The sequence below is a fragment of the Pistacia vera genome, unplaced genomic scaffold, assembly GCF_008641045.1.
Source record: "Pistacia vera cultivar Batoury unplaced genomic scaffold, PisVer_v2 Contig545, whole genome shotgun sequence".
NCBI lineage: Eukaryota > Viridiplantae > Streptophyta > Magnoliopsida > Sapindales > Anacardiaceae > Pistacia > Pistacia vera.
The window spans coordinates 358,509-372,647 of NW_022196385.1; the positions used below are offsets into that span (position 1 = coordinate 358,509).

The 14,139-nt window shown below is 31.6% G+C and overlaps 1 protein-coding gene across 1 annotated transcript; it reads right to left on the reverse strand.

The window, feature by feature from the left end:
• Positions 1-289: 289 nt before the first annotated feature.
• On the reverse strand, positions 290-3,279 carry LOC116107647 (disease resistance protein At4g27190-like). The gene is given in 2 exon segments (XM_031393937.1): positions 290-2,658; positions 2,661-3,279. Coding segments are annotated over 2 exon segments (2,988 nt in total).
• Between the last annotated feature and the right edge of the window lie 10,860 nt (positions 3,280-14,139).

Sequence of the window (14,139 nt, forward strand, 5' to 3'; positions counted from 1 at the left end):
TTTACTTAGACTTCCAATCACTGATAGGTCCCCCAAATTGCAACCACTAAGATTTAGTGCTCTAACAGTTGAAAGAAATGAAAGTGATTCAGGCAATGACAAGAGTTTAGTCCAACTCAAATCTAAAACACAAATCAATTTGTATTAATATATACTGTTACTCTATTGAATTGAATGTCATATTTATATACATTTAATTGAAATAAAGTGCATCAATGAGAAGATCATCAATGCAAAATGGTAAAACTTTACAATATTAATTACAACATGTAATGTAGCTCTTTCATCATTAACTACATACCTGTTCATTGAAGTAATCTTGCACTGTGGCATTCAAGTTGCCATTCCAACGTTCTTCATACCCCTCGACAAACACTTTGTTAAGCTTGGGTGTCACTTGCTCTCCATAACCAAAGGTCTTCATTTTTCCACATCTATATATCTCTAGCCTCTCCAATGCTGGGTATTCAATAGTATATGATCCAGAGCTAAAACAAGTGAGGTTGTCTAGAAATAAAAGATCCAAGTAGTACAAACTAGGAAACACTATCCTCTCTATTGATGCTTCTTTTTCTCCTTTCTCATTTGTGACTATTTCTTCTATTGTTGAGCAATTCCATATTTGAAGACTTTTGAGCTTCACCAGACATTTGACAATGGAAGGGACGAAGAGGTTTTTTAATTTAGGACATCCATCTATAAACATAGAAGTCAGGTTTCCCAAACTTGGGGAGGTTATGGTGTGGTCTAACTCCTCATCCAAAGCTTCTTTCTTCTCAAAGATCTCCTCTAAATTATTGCAATATCTTATATATATTTCTTCCGAACAAATAAGGCTTTGGAGTAGACTTGGTACAACATTTAACATGTTGTGGCACTTATACACTGTTAAAAGTTTTAATTTACTAAATGATGGGCCTGGAGGTTGTCCATGACATACTTCAACCAAGTTGGGGTTAAAATACATATGCAATTCCTCTAAATTGTAGAAAGTTGAGTTTGGTGTCCATTCCAATGTATTTAGGAGATACTTTATCTCATCACATGATTTGATATTAAGATACTTCAATTCATTGAACCCTTCTTCAACTAGGTTATGGCTAATACTCTCTAAATTAGCAATTTCCTCTAAAACTAGATACTCAGTTCTTTTGAGCAAACCTTTAACCCAATCATGTATTTTTGAAATGTTGGTTTGTGAGACACGCATATTTCTTGAGTATCTACTCTCATCCAAATAATCCTCATAGAAATCACTATAACCTATTCTTAATTTAAATTTGGACAGGTTATTTTGGAATACCAACAATTTTGGTGAGAGGTCAAGGTTTAGAATATTAATCTCTAAATGAGTTAATTGAGACAAAGCTTGTAACTCAACAAGATTGACATTGCTTTTCAAATTTTCACTTTCATATTCCCATTGCCAAAATCTATTAATGTACAACTCTTCTAACTTTTTAAGAAAGGATATTACACCACGAGGTATTAGTGTTAACTCCTCACAATTATTCAAATCTAATAACCTGAGATTACTTAATTGGCTAAAGGAATCAGGGATCTCTTGAATAGAAGATCTGTAAAGGCTAAGAATCTCTAGTTTACTTAGACCTCCAATCATTGATAGGTCACCCAACTTGCAACCACTAACATACAATGTTTTAAGATTTGAAAGAAATGAAAGTGAATCAGGCAACGACAAGAGCGTCAATCCACTCAAGTTTAAAACATTAAGATTTTTCATTCCTTGAAAGAAATTCTTAGGAAAAAAAATCTCAAAATTGCCTTGCAACATCAAAACCTGCAACTTTGGGCATTCCAACTCATTAGGTAGCTCCATAGTATTATTTAACATCAATGAGATGCATGTGAAATCTTCATAATCTGTCCACTCTCGTAGACAAATGCCAGCTTTTACCATGAATTGGTGGTTGTATTTAGGAGCTATGTTTAATGCGAAATCCCGCACTACATCATGCATTTTAACATACTCTTCACCATCATCAATTAAGAGAAAGGAAGAAGTGATGGTACTTACAATAGCATGAACTCTACCTCTGACATCTTCTATTGTCTCATCAACATCTTTAAACCACCTCTGACCAATCGCGTATCTCACTAAAACTTCAATTGGAATTTTGTAATCCTCTGGAAATAAGCTACAAAATAAGAAAAGTGATTTTGACTCCACTTTTTCTAGATAATGCAAGCTCAGCTCCAAAGATGAAAATAAGATCCCCTCCACGCCTGGGATGTCAGATGGGTTGTACTTTTGAAGTTGTCGTGCCGCGTTTCTCCACACATGCTTGTTCTTGCCCTTTAAAGCTCCTGCTATTATCACAATTGCAAGTGGCAAGCCACCACATTTAGCAGCTATCTCTCTTGCAAAAGAGCTTATGTCAGAAGTTTCGACATTTGAGCCCACAATCTCGCTGAAAAGTGCCCAAGATTCTTGTTTTGATAAAATTTCAACTGTAAATATCGGTTGACACTCCATTTGATTACATACAGTTTTGCTTCGAGAGGTGATTAAAATTTTACAACCTCTATGGTCACTCCCAAAAGGAATACCAATCTCATCCAATTTGATTCTTTCCCAAACGTCATCCAACACGACAAGAATCCGCTTCTCTTTCTTGATTCTCTCCCACAAGAATCATACATCTTTTCTTCTTTTACTTGTTTGCTGATCTCTTTGACCAGTATGGTCTTACCCACGCCCCCCATTCCACATATTCCAATTATGCTAACATTATGATCATCGATTAGCACCTTCACAATTTGCTTCTTAATTGAATTTCTAGATTCAAAAGTGCCCGAAGAAAATAACTTCGATGATGATATAATTCCAGGCGGAGGAGCAGGACAAGACACACTCTCAAACTTTCCCACTTCTTGGAGCTGATCAGAAATCACCAGTGTATGTTCCTTTGCCTCCTTACTGAATCGATAACGTTGTTTGAGATTAACACACCACCCTTTGAGGCACCTCTTGTTGGCTTTGTCTTCATCTTCAAAAAACTTTTCAGCTTTTGCGGAAATATTATCCACTTCTGCTATCCAGCTTTGAACATCAGGAAAAATGTTTTCTCCATTGCTTTTAGCAGATTCTATTTTCATTCTCACCTTGTCTCTGCTATCTTCCAACTTCTTAGCCTGCTTTTTCAAGTTTTCAACATTGTCGTTGTAATGAAACAAGTAACCAAGTTCACGGCGAGCTGCATCAAACAGACTATCCGCGACCTTCCCAGCAATTGGAGAAACAATTTGCTCTGCCATATCTGGGGTATAAAGAGAGAATTCTATTTGAGTATTCTTTGAAGGTGGGAGAAGGATAAAGTAAGGGATTTGAAGGAAAGGTTTAGGAGAAATTTAGTGGCTTAGTTTGCAACAAAGAGGAGGACACAAACACAATCAGATGAAGAAATTAATTAAAGAATGAATGATTGAGTGTTGTGAAATGGTAAGAACAAACGGCAAAGAAGTGAAATGATTTCAAGCAAGGCTAAAGAGAGAATTCTATTTGAGTGATTGAAGGTGAAAGAAGGATAAAATATAAGCAAAGGTATTTAGGAGAGATTTTGTGAGCTAGTTTGTAACAAAGAGGACAAATGCAATTTGAGAAATGATAAGAATAAGAAAAGCACAAATTAAAAGGAGGAGGAGTATATAAATGAAATAAGAAAAGAGAAAGGTTTGAGCGAAGAAAAGTGATTTATCTGAAGAAGGAAANAAAGAGAGAATTCTATTTGAATGATTGAAGGTGAAAGAAGGATAAAATATAAGTAAAGGTATTTAGGAGAGATTTTGTGAGCTAGTTTGTAACAAAGAGGACGAATGCAATTTGAGAAATGATAAGAATAAGAAAAGCACAAATTAAAAGGAGGAGGAGTATATAAATGAAATAAGAAAAGAGAAAAGTTTGAGCAAAGAAAAGTGATTTGTCTATAGAAGGAAAGCATGTAATTCATCTTCTGCCTTTGCTGTCAAGCCTGCTTGGTTCCATCCTTATTAATTACAACATATATCTTTCTTTACTTTTATAACATGTTAATTTTTATGATCTACAATTAATTTATTCAAACTCAAATGTAGATATATTCTATAAGAAATGTCTTCAGAAAGAGAAAATCAATATATATATTGAGCATGAAGAATACAATCAGCTGAGTATAAAAGCAACAATCAAATTTTACGTATAAAATCATATAAGTATAGCAAGATATATATTTAAAATCTACTTCATTTTTAACTCTTGTGTTAAACTACTTTGATAATATATTGTTTGCGTCATGAATGATAAAAAGTAAAGAAAGAAAAGCACAAAAAGAAGAAGGAATATTTATATGAAATAAGAAAAGAGAAAGGTTGCAGCATAAAGCAAAGAAAATTAAATGGTGTGAAGAAGGAAGGTATGTAATGCATCTTTGAGTGAAGAAGGAAGGTATATATGATTTCAAGGAAGGGTATTTAGGAGGACGAACACAGAATAAGAAAAGAGAAAAGTTTGAGCAAAGAAATGTGATTTATATGAAGAAGGAAAGCATGTAATTCATCCTAAATTTTTTTGAATGATTCCATCCTCTGCCTTTTATTCCAAGGCTGCTTGGTTGGCATACCAAAGTTTTACTCTCTTCACTACAAAGACTTATGGATTGATGGTCACCATTCCATATATGTGACAACTCGGGCAATCTTCCAATTCTAGAAGCTCTACGATGATAGTAACTTGGTTTCTCCCTCCGCAATCTTAATATCTTTACAATCAAATATATACGCCAATGATTCACAAGATGCGATTAAAAGACACTTCAATTCATTGAACCTTTCAACTAGGTTATGACTAATATCTTTAATTAACAATATCTCTAAAAGTAGACGCTAGTTCTTTTGAGCAAACCTTTACCCAGTCATATATTTTTGAAAGTTGGTTTGTGAGACAAGCATATTTTTGAGTATCTACTCTCATCATAGAAGCACAAAAATTCACTATAACCTATTCTTAATTTAAAGTTGGATAGGTTATTTTGGAATACCAACAATTTTGGTGAGAGGTCAAGGTTTGGAATATTAATCTCTAAATGAGTTAATTGAGACAAAGCTGTAACTCAACAAGATTGACATTGTTTCAAATTTTCACTTTCATATTCCCATTGCCAAAATCTATAATGTACAACTCTTTAACTTTTTAAGAGAGGATATTACACCACGAGGTATTAGTGTTAACTCCCAACAATTATTCAAATCTAATAACCTGAGATTACTTAATTGGCTAAAGGAATCAGGGATCTCTTGAATAGAAGATCTGGAAAGGCTAAGAATCTCTAGTTTACTAGACTCTAATCATTGATAGGTCACCCAACTTGCAACCACTAACATATAGTTTTAAGATTTGAAAGAAATGAAAGTGAATCAGGCAACGACAAGAGCGTGAATCCACTCAAGTTTAAAACATAAGATTTTCATTCCTTGAAAGAAATTCTCAGGAAAAAAAATCTCAAAATTGCCTTGCAACATCAAAACTTGCAACTTTGGGCATTCCAACCATTAGGTAGCTCCATAGTATTATTTGACATCAATGAGATGCATGTGAAATCTTCCATGTATCTCTATTTGTCCACTCTCGAGAACAATGCCAGCTTTTACCAAGAATTGGTGGTGTATTTAGGAGCTATGTTAATGCGAAATCCGCCACTACATCATGCATTTTAACATAATCTTCACCATCATCAATTAAGAGAAAGGAAGAAGTGGGTACTTACAATAGCATGAACTTTATCTCTGACATCTTCTATTGTTCATCAACGTTTAAACCACCTCGACCAATTGCGTATCTCACTAAAACTTCATAGGAAAACATAAAGAAAGCTGAGAAAGAACAATCACATCCCCCTGTTTGTGAAAAAGATTGCATATAAAAAGTCAAAAACATTACCAACCGGCATAAATGTTGATAAGCTTATTCATTATATCTTAAATCTTAAAACAATAGGATAGGGTTACTCTATTGAATTGAATGTCATATTTATATACATTTAATTCAAATAAAGTGCATCAATGAGAAGATCATCAATGCAAAATGGTAAAACTTTACAATATTAATTACAACATGTAATGTAGCTCTTGGATCATCAAGTACATACCTGTTCATTGAAGTACTCTTGCACCGTGGCATTCAAGTTGTCATTCCAACGTTCATTCCATATTCCTAGAACTTTGTTAAGCTTGGGTGTCACTTGCTCTCCATAACCAAAGGTCTTCATTTTTCCACATCTCCATATCTGTAGCCTCTCCAATGCTGGGTATTCAATAGTATATGATCCAGAGCTAAAACAAGTGAGGTTGTTCAAATAAGAAAGGCACAAGAAGGACAAACTAGGAAACACTATCCTCTCTATTGATGCTTCTTTTTCTCCTTTCTCATTTGTGACTATTTCTTGTATTGTTGAGCAAAACCATATTTGAAGACTTTTGAGTTTCACCAAGCATTTGACAATGGAAGGGGTGAAGAGGTTTTTTAATTTATCACAATCATTTATTTGTATAGTAGTTAGGTTTCCCAAACTTGGGGAGGTTATGGTGTGGTCTAACTCCTCATCCAAAGTTTCTTTCTTCTCAAAGATCTCCTCTAAATTATTGCAATACCTTATATCTATTTCTTCCAAACAAATAAGGCTTTGGAGTGCAATACTTTAAAACGGTATAAGTCAATGACCAAGGTAATACCTATGCTTCAACCCTCATCAGAATAAGCGTGCATATGGCTCACACAACAGAAACTAATTAATGGGGTCTGATGGGGATTCTATTCGGAAGAGTAGTAGGATTAGGACTCCTAATCCTAAATATAGAAATGCGCAGTGGTAGGATAAGAATAAGGGATAGTATGAAGAGTTGTTTATCCTTATCAGTTATTTGCATGTTAGCTTTCTCGTATCTGAATTGTAGGAATACCAGGTTGTAGAGGTGAGCCTATTTAAAGAGAGTCTTTGCGTTAGAAAGGATTATTGAGTATTTTGATTAACACATTGCGTTAACGGTGTTCCTACCTAAGTGAGTATCAATATTATATCATCTTCCTGTTCCATTTTACGTTCAATCCAAATCCATAGTTCCATCACAATTAACGTATCAGGGTCTTGCTCAGGCATTGCAACACCAGAAAGATGAACTAATAGGCTTCAATCCGATTAAACCTATAAATAAATTCAAGTAAGTTGGAAATCATCTCATGCTAGGTTGTAACTGTCATTTGTTTGCGAGCAAACCAATCAGGTCAAGTAGTACTTGTTTTAACGCTTCTTTAACAATTTGTCAACAAACACACCACATGTAAGAAACCATTCCTCACAAGCATTTCATAAACATGTTGCATGAAGAAACATTCCTCAAAAGCATTCCATCAAACATGTTCTATGAAATGCCTTAACAAACCCAGAAAGTGCAAAACCCAAAACTACACAATTTTAGCATATAATCAGCACAACATAAATATTATCTTTACCTTTACTAGAGTTGGTTACATTGTCGGGATCCCATGAGACGCCTCTTGTTTGCTTTGACTTCATCCTCCAGAATTTTCAGCTTCTGCAGTGATTTTATCGATCTCTGACATCCAGTTCTGAGCATCAGTTTCTATAATTTCTAGATTCTTTAACGGCTTCCTTTTCTTTTACAACCAGCAAGTTTTTGGGTTTCCAAATTGAGATCAAAAATACATACAATCTTGTATTATCATAATTACTATGCAGGGTATCAAAAGCAATCACAATTCACAAACTCTCATAAAAAGCAATCACAATCACATAACCCTTCTTCTTCTTCTTCTTCTAGCATAAAACAGATTTCTGGTGTCAGTAAACATGTATAATTCAACAATATGGAGTGCTGCAACCTCAGAGGGATTGAATCTTGCTAAAATATGATTCATACCTTTTTTACCGTCTACTTTCAATTCATCCTCTTGTTGAATAACCTTTCAACTTCAAAATTTTGTTTAATTTTTGTATTATTATTACACTTTAATTTAATTCATTTTATTTAAAATGTTTTAAAATATTTATTAATTTTTAAAAATGTCTATTTCTTCAACTACATTATGACTAATATTCTTTAAATTAGTATTTTATCGAAATTAGATACTCAGCAAACATTAACCCACCTATATTTTTATATAATCCTAGTCCCCCCTCTCTATTAATCCCATGTTGGATTCCATGTAGGATTCCCCGTAGGATGCCACATATGGATTTAAGACTCTATTAATATATGATTGCCGTGTAGGATTCGTGTTGTTTCAATTGCACCTTTAGAATTGTTTTTATTAGTATTAATACCATATTGGACATCCAATAGTCTAATTAAAATATTTATAGATTCAGTTAATCTTTTCATATTCACCTAAATATTTAACCATTAAATAGTGGCATCCCAAGTCTCAAGAAAACTTTATTTATATGTATAGATTAAATGGAATGGTTGAAGTTGTGAATTCTTGAGACCTTTTTAAAATTTTTCGAATACCCTTTTCGGATTCTTGTCGACTTTGTTTGTAAGGCAGTTAGTAACATCAGTACGTCAATTTGTTGTTCATTTTCCAAACGATGCAATGCCAGTATTCAAGCTATTAATAGGTGGCCTATTTCAGCAAAAATTTTTAACTTCCACAGCAGGCCAGTCCAAGAATGTAAACCCTTTTTTTCTCATCTGAAAGTTGTTTTAAACCATTACTAATCACGTTAAGATTGTGTATTTGCAAGCGTAAGGGAGGGAACTTAGAAATTTACTTTTAATGATGAGGAGCGTGAAAAGAATGTACCATTGGTTAGACGTATGGATTAATCAACTAAAGCTGCTGCAGCAGAAGCTGGTGCTAATTTTATTGGAATGATTATTTGGCCAACTCCAAGCTTCGGTTTTGTTTGCAGTTGCTAAAGAGATTTCAAAATTTTCGAGAGAATATGGAGCAGACCTGTTTGGGGTGTTTGTGGATGGTGATGCAGAGACGATGTTAAAGCTGCTAACTGGGCAGCTTGAGTTTTATGCAGGTATTTTAGGTTTTCTGATAGCGAATTCCTTGAAACTTTTGATGGAATTGACCAGATACCACTCCTTTATCCAATAATACTTTTTTCTATGCTAAGCTGCTGCTGAATTGAATTGCTGCTGAATTAATTGCTAGGTTATTATTGTTTTTCTATGCTAAACTGCTGTTAATTGAATTGCTGAGGTTATGTTGATTGTCTATGCTGAGCTGTTGTGATTTGAATGATTGAGGTTATGTAGAGATTCTCTGCTGAGTGTTTATGGGCAGAGTGTTTAGTGCTGAGGAAGAGGGTGTTTGTGGATGTGATGATGCAGAGACGAATATTAAACTATGACTGGGCAAAGCTTGAGTTTGTGCAGGTATGTATTTTGTGATAACCATCCTTTACCCAATAATACTTTTTTTACTAGCCAAGCTGCTGTTGATTCAATTGTTGAGGATAATATTGTTTTTCTATGTTAAACTGCTATTGATTGAATTGCTGAGGTTAATTGTGATAGACGCGCGATGGGTTGCTATTAGAGGAGGAGTACGGAGGTGAGACTCGATATACGTCATATGCGTACACCTGCATTGTCCTTAATTTTTTTTCTTCAATTATTCGGTGCTATTACAATTTAAAATTTCTCATAATTTTTATGGATAAAGGTCATAGTCTTGACCCTCTTCAAATAGCTCTCAAATCTAAAGATAACGCTGCAGCATACAATCTGTAAATGTCCTATTAATGATAAGTTAGCATTATTATACTGTATGTCCTCAGACTATAACTGGGGATTTCTTTATTTGGCTTTAATTAGTTTTCATTTTGAAAACAAATTGCCTTAACGCACAACAAAACATGTTGTGTTCATGATTAGTATGAACCAAATTACTGGATCATCAATTTATTGGTTTATTACTCATCAAAACCATAAAAAGACAGTCTAAATCAATTGAAACATCCAATGATTTCAAACTCACATGATGTCAACACCAAGTCATAAGGAACCCGTGCTCTCTTCATCACTTGATTTATAATTGGAGTAACGGTAAAAATCTCATGCCTCCAATCTAAAAGTAATTTTAATTATATCATAAATAAAATCTTATACTATTAATTTTTTTTTAAGTCAACCTCGGGTACGAGGGAAATTTTTATTAATTGAAAAAATAAATGACTCTAGACGAGGGGTACGATGAACCTTACCTCCAAATAATACTAAATACATAAAAAGAAAAAAAAGAAAGAAAAATGATTATACATGAATTACAAAGAATAAATATAAAAGTTTTTACGCACACCATTAATGTTTACACAAAACATCATAATTATGATAGAGCAAATCAAATTACTAAAATTCTCACACGACATCTCATATCTTTCAAAACAAGTTAGTTATTTCATCCTTCTTCATCATCATCATCAATCATCATCTCTTCTTCTTCTTCTTCTTCTTCTTCTTCTCCTCTACAAGCTTGGTATGAATAACATGTAAAGAAAAATAAGTATATTATAACTATGCTAACTGTATACCAACAAACTCTTAATAAAGCAATCAGCAATCATCAACACCTTGAGAGATCTAATTTAGGCTCATTATGATGTTATAGTTTATAAAAGTAATCAATTACTTCTATACTATAAATTAAAAGTGTTTATCAAAAATTTTTTGAAAAGTGATTATGTCTTTTAGGAAGGATTTTCGAATAAAAAATTAATTACATAAATAATAATTACTAAAATGCCCTAAATCAATCTAAGGTTATAGACTAATTTTTTATGCGCACAATTATTTATTTAGTTGATAATTAACATTAGATTAATTTAATAAAAATAAAAAACCTCTATCCAACAAGATTGAATTTTTCCCTATCTTCCATAGCAAACACCACTTTCACTACTCATATGCTACCACCGTTTGACTTCACAGAGGTACCATGATTTAGCAGATGATCTACCCATAAGGACGAGGAACAATCCCCAAAACTAAACCATCTAGATCCATCAATTTTATTTTATTTTTCTTTTTGTATCTGTGTGTAGTGATAATAGATACACAATCATATGAATAATATTGAATAATAATATGATAAAACAAGATTCATACCATCTTTTGATCCTCTTGCTTGATTCGCCTATAAAAAAAATAAGCTTATTAATAATAGACACCACTTGAACTTTATTATTAAAATGTTAGAATATGAAAGTTATCACACATTAATCACCACACACCAACAACACACACAACACATATATATATATATATATTAAGGAGAGAATGAAAACAAATTCACATAATAAACCTTATTATAATTTTTTAAGATACAAAATTATTTATGGTTTTTGTGCATTGAAGTTGTATGAGGCAAATTTTTGTTTAATTGGTTATGTAAAGAAAGACAACTAAGCTATAACTATTGTGTTTTAAAAACACACAACTACAAACAAAAAGAAAAAGGAGTTGAGAAAGAACAATAACAAACTACAAGAGAAGATTTTAAAAAATAAATGGTACTTTAGGAAGGATTTTCAAATAAAAAATAATTATGTAAATGATAGTTACTAAAATACCCTAAAATTCAATATAAGGTATAAACAATTTTTTTATGTGAATATTTTAATTGATACCTAAATATTAACTTGTTTTAAAAAATAAAAAATGAGAACAGTATCCACGAAGATTGATATATACCAATCATAGGAACAATTAAGCAAATTTCTTGTGTTATTCAATAATATTGAATAATAATATATAAATCATTCATACCTTTTTCACTCTCTACTTTGAATTAATTCTTCTGTCTCATTCACCTACAAAAGCAATTGTTTATAATAATATAACATTTGAACTTTATTATTTAAAATGTATAATTCAATATAGAATATAAAAAATTGTCACACAAATTATATAATAATATTTATTATTTAATATATATATTGAAAAAAAAATGAAAACAAATATGCACATAATAATTGAACTTATTATATTTTATTAAAAAGAAACAAAAATTATTTATTAGATTAACAGATTTAAAAAAAAAAATGAAAACACTTATTTGAAAAAATTAATTTATTTAATTATAAAAAAAAAATCATTTAGTGTGGACTTTGTGTTCATTTTTGGGTAAGAATTGAGAGTGATTCGAAAAGAAGGTTTCGTATGAGGCAAATGTTTGTTTAATTGTTGTGTAAATACAGCTATAAGTATTGTTGTTTAAAAACAATCACAACAATCAAACAAATCAAATTATCACAATTTCTTGTGTTGTCAATAATACTCAATAAATAATATATAATACACCATAATTCATACCATTTTTAGTTTCTACTTTAATCTGATCCTTCTGATTGGTCCGCCAACTAAAACAATAAACTTATTAATAATAGATACCCCCTTGAAATTTATTATTTAAAATGTATAATTTGTTTTGAAAAAAAGAGAGAGAGAGAGAGAGAAAGAGAAATGAAAAAGATATTCACATAATAAATTAAACTTACTATAATTTTATTAATAAAAGAAACAAAATTATTTTTTAGAATTAAGAGATTTAAGAAAATAAAAGCACCTAAATAATGTATATCTAAGAATTTAACTATAATTAAAATTGTAAACTTAAAAAAAATTTGTTTATTCCCTAGATTTTCACTCCGGCTGTACAATTGAATAAATGCTAAATAAATGGAAATGACAAATTAATCTAACCAGAAAAAGGTAATGCAAATCAATTTGTATGTAAACGGTTATTCTATTGAATTGAATGCCATATTTATATATATTTAATTGAAATAAAATAAAATGAGTTATTAAAATAAATTTATATATATTGAAAAAGAAGAGAAATGAAAACAATATTCACATAATAAATTGAATTTATTATAATTTTATTAAGAAAAGAAACTAAATTATTTATTATTGTGTTTAAAAACAATCACAAACTAGAAAGAAAAAGAAAGCTGTGAAAGAAGAATAACGAACTACAAAAAGAAGATTTTAACAAATAAATGGGGCTATATTATGTTATGTTATGTTATGATGGTTGTTTGAATAAGTAACTTTAATTACCAACGGGTGTTGGGGTTGGGAAACTCAAGTGCATGAATGTTATATTTACAGTTACTCTATTGATTTGAATGTCATATTTATATACATTTAATTCAAATAAAGTGCGTCAATGAGTAATGGTAAATGATCTCTGCTCTGTCAACAACCTACTTGTTAGATCTCTTAAACAGGTTTCTAACCTAAAATAGAATGAAGTTATAACAATAAAGTTAATGTATAGGCACCTATTTTACTGCCTCTAGGAATTACAACAAGAAGTGGCTATTATAAGACATAAGAAACCTAGAAAGTCAAAACAACCCTTACCCTTGTTCAAATGTTCCAGAATTGAATTTCGATAATTGGGATCTATGTCATATTCATCTCTCATACAATTTGTATCATGAAAATTATGTAAGAAGTATAAAGATCTTCAAAAACGTGAAAAATAAATAGATAAATTACCTCCTCTGTAAATTTGAAGGGACTCAATAAAGTCAAAGGTATCTTGGCTGGATGATATTGATTTCCCTATACCACAATGCAGCAATATCAACACAAAGAAAACAAATGGAACAAAGATACTGCCTATTGAAAAAACAAATTAAGGTTGTTTTTCCCCAATGCAGCAATATACCACAATGCAGCAATAGAAACATTTATTTCTAAGAGAAGCACATGCTTTGGGTTTGATTCTCTATCAATCAATGATGTTGACACATAAAGAACATGGTTGTGTACTTCCTTTTGAAATCAAACTCCACTTCCAATTTAGTGATACTATCCAAAACATCATATAGTATTAAAAAATCATGATTTTGTAGTTATTTTCAAAAGATAAATGATTCATCTATGAGGAAATGAACAAAATAATTAGAAGGATTAATGAGAAAGCAAAGTACCCTGCATACAATTCAGCAGCAACGAAATTGAAATTAGAATACAATTCATGTTTGATAGTTATTGGAGGAAATTTTTAAGAGAGATACACATACCTTCTATGAATAAGTAAGATGTGAGCCAATCCTTCTTGCATTAAACAACAGCAAAGATCAGCACTGGCAGCAA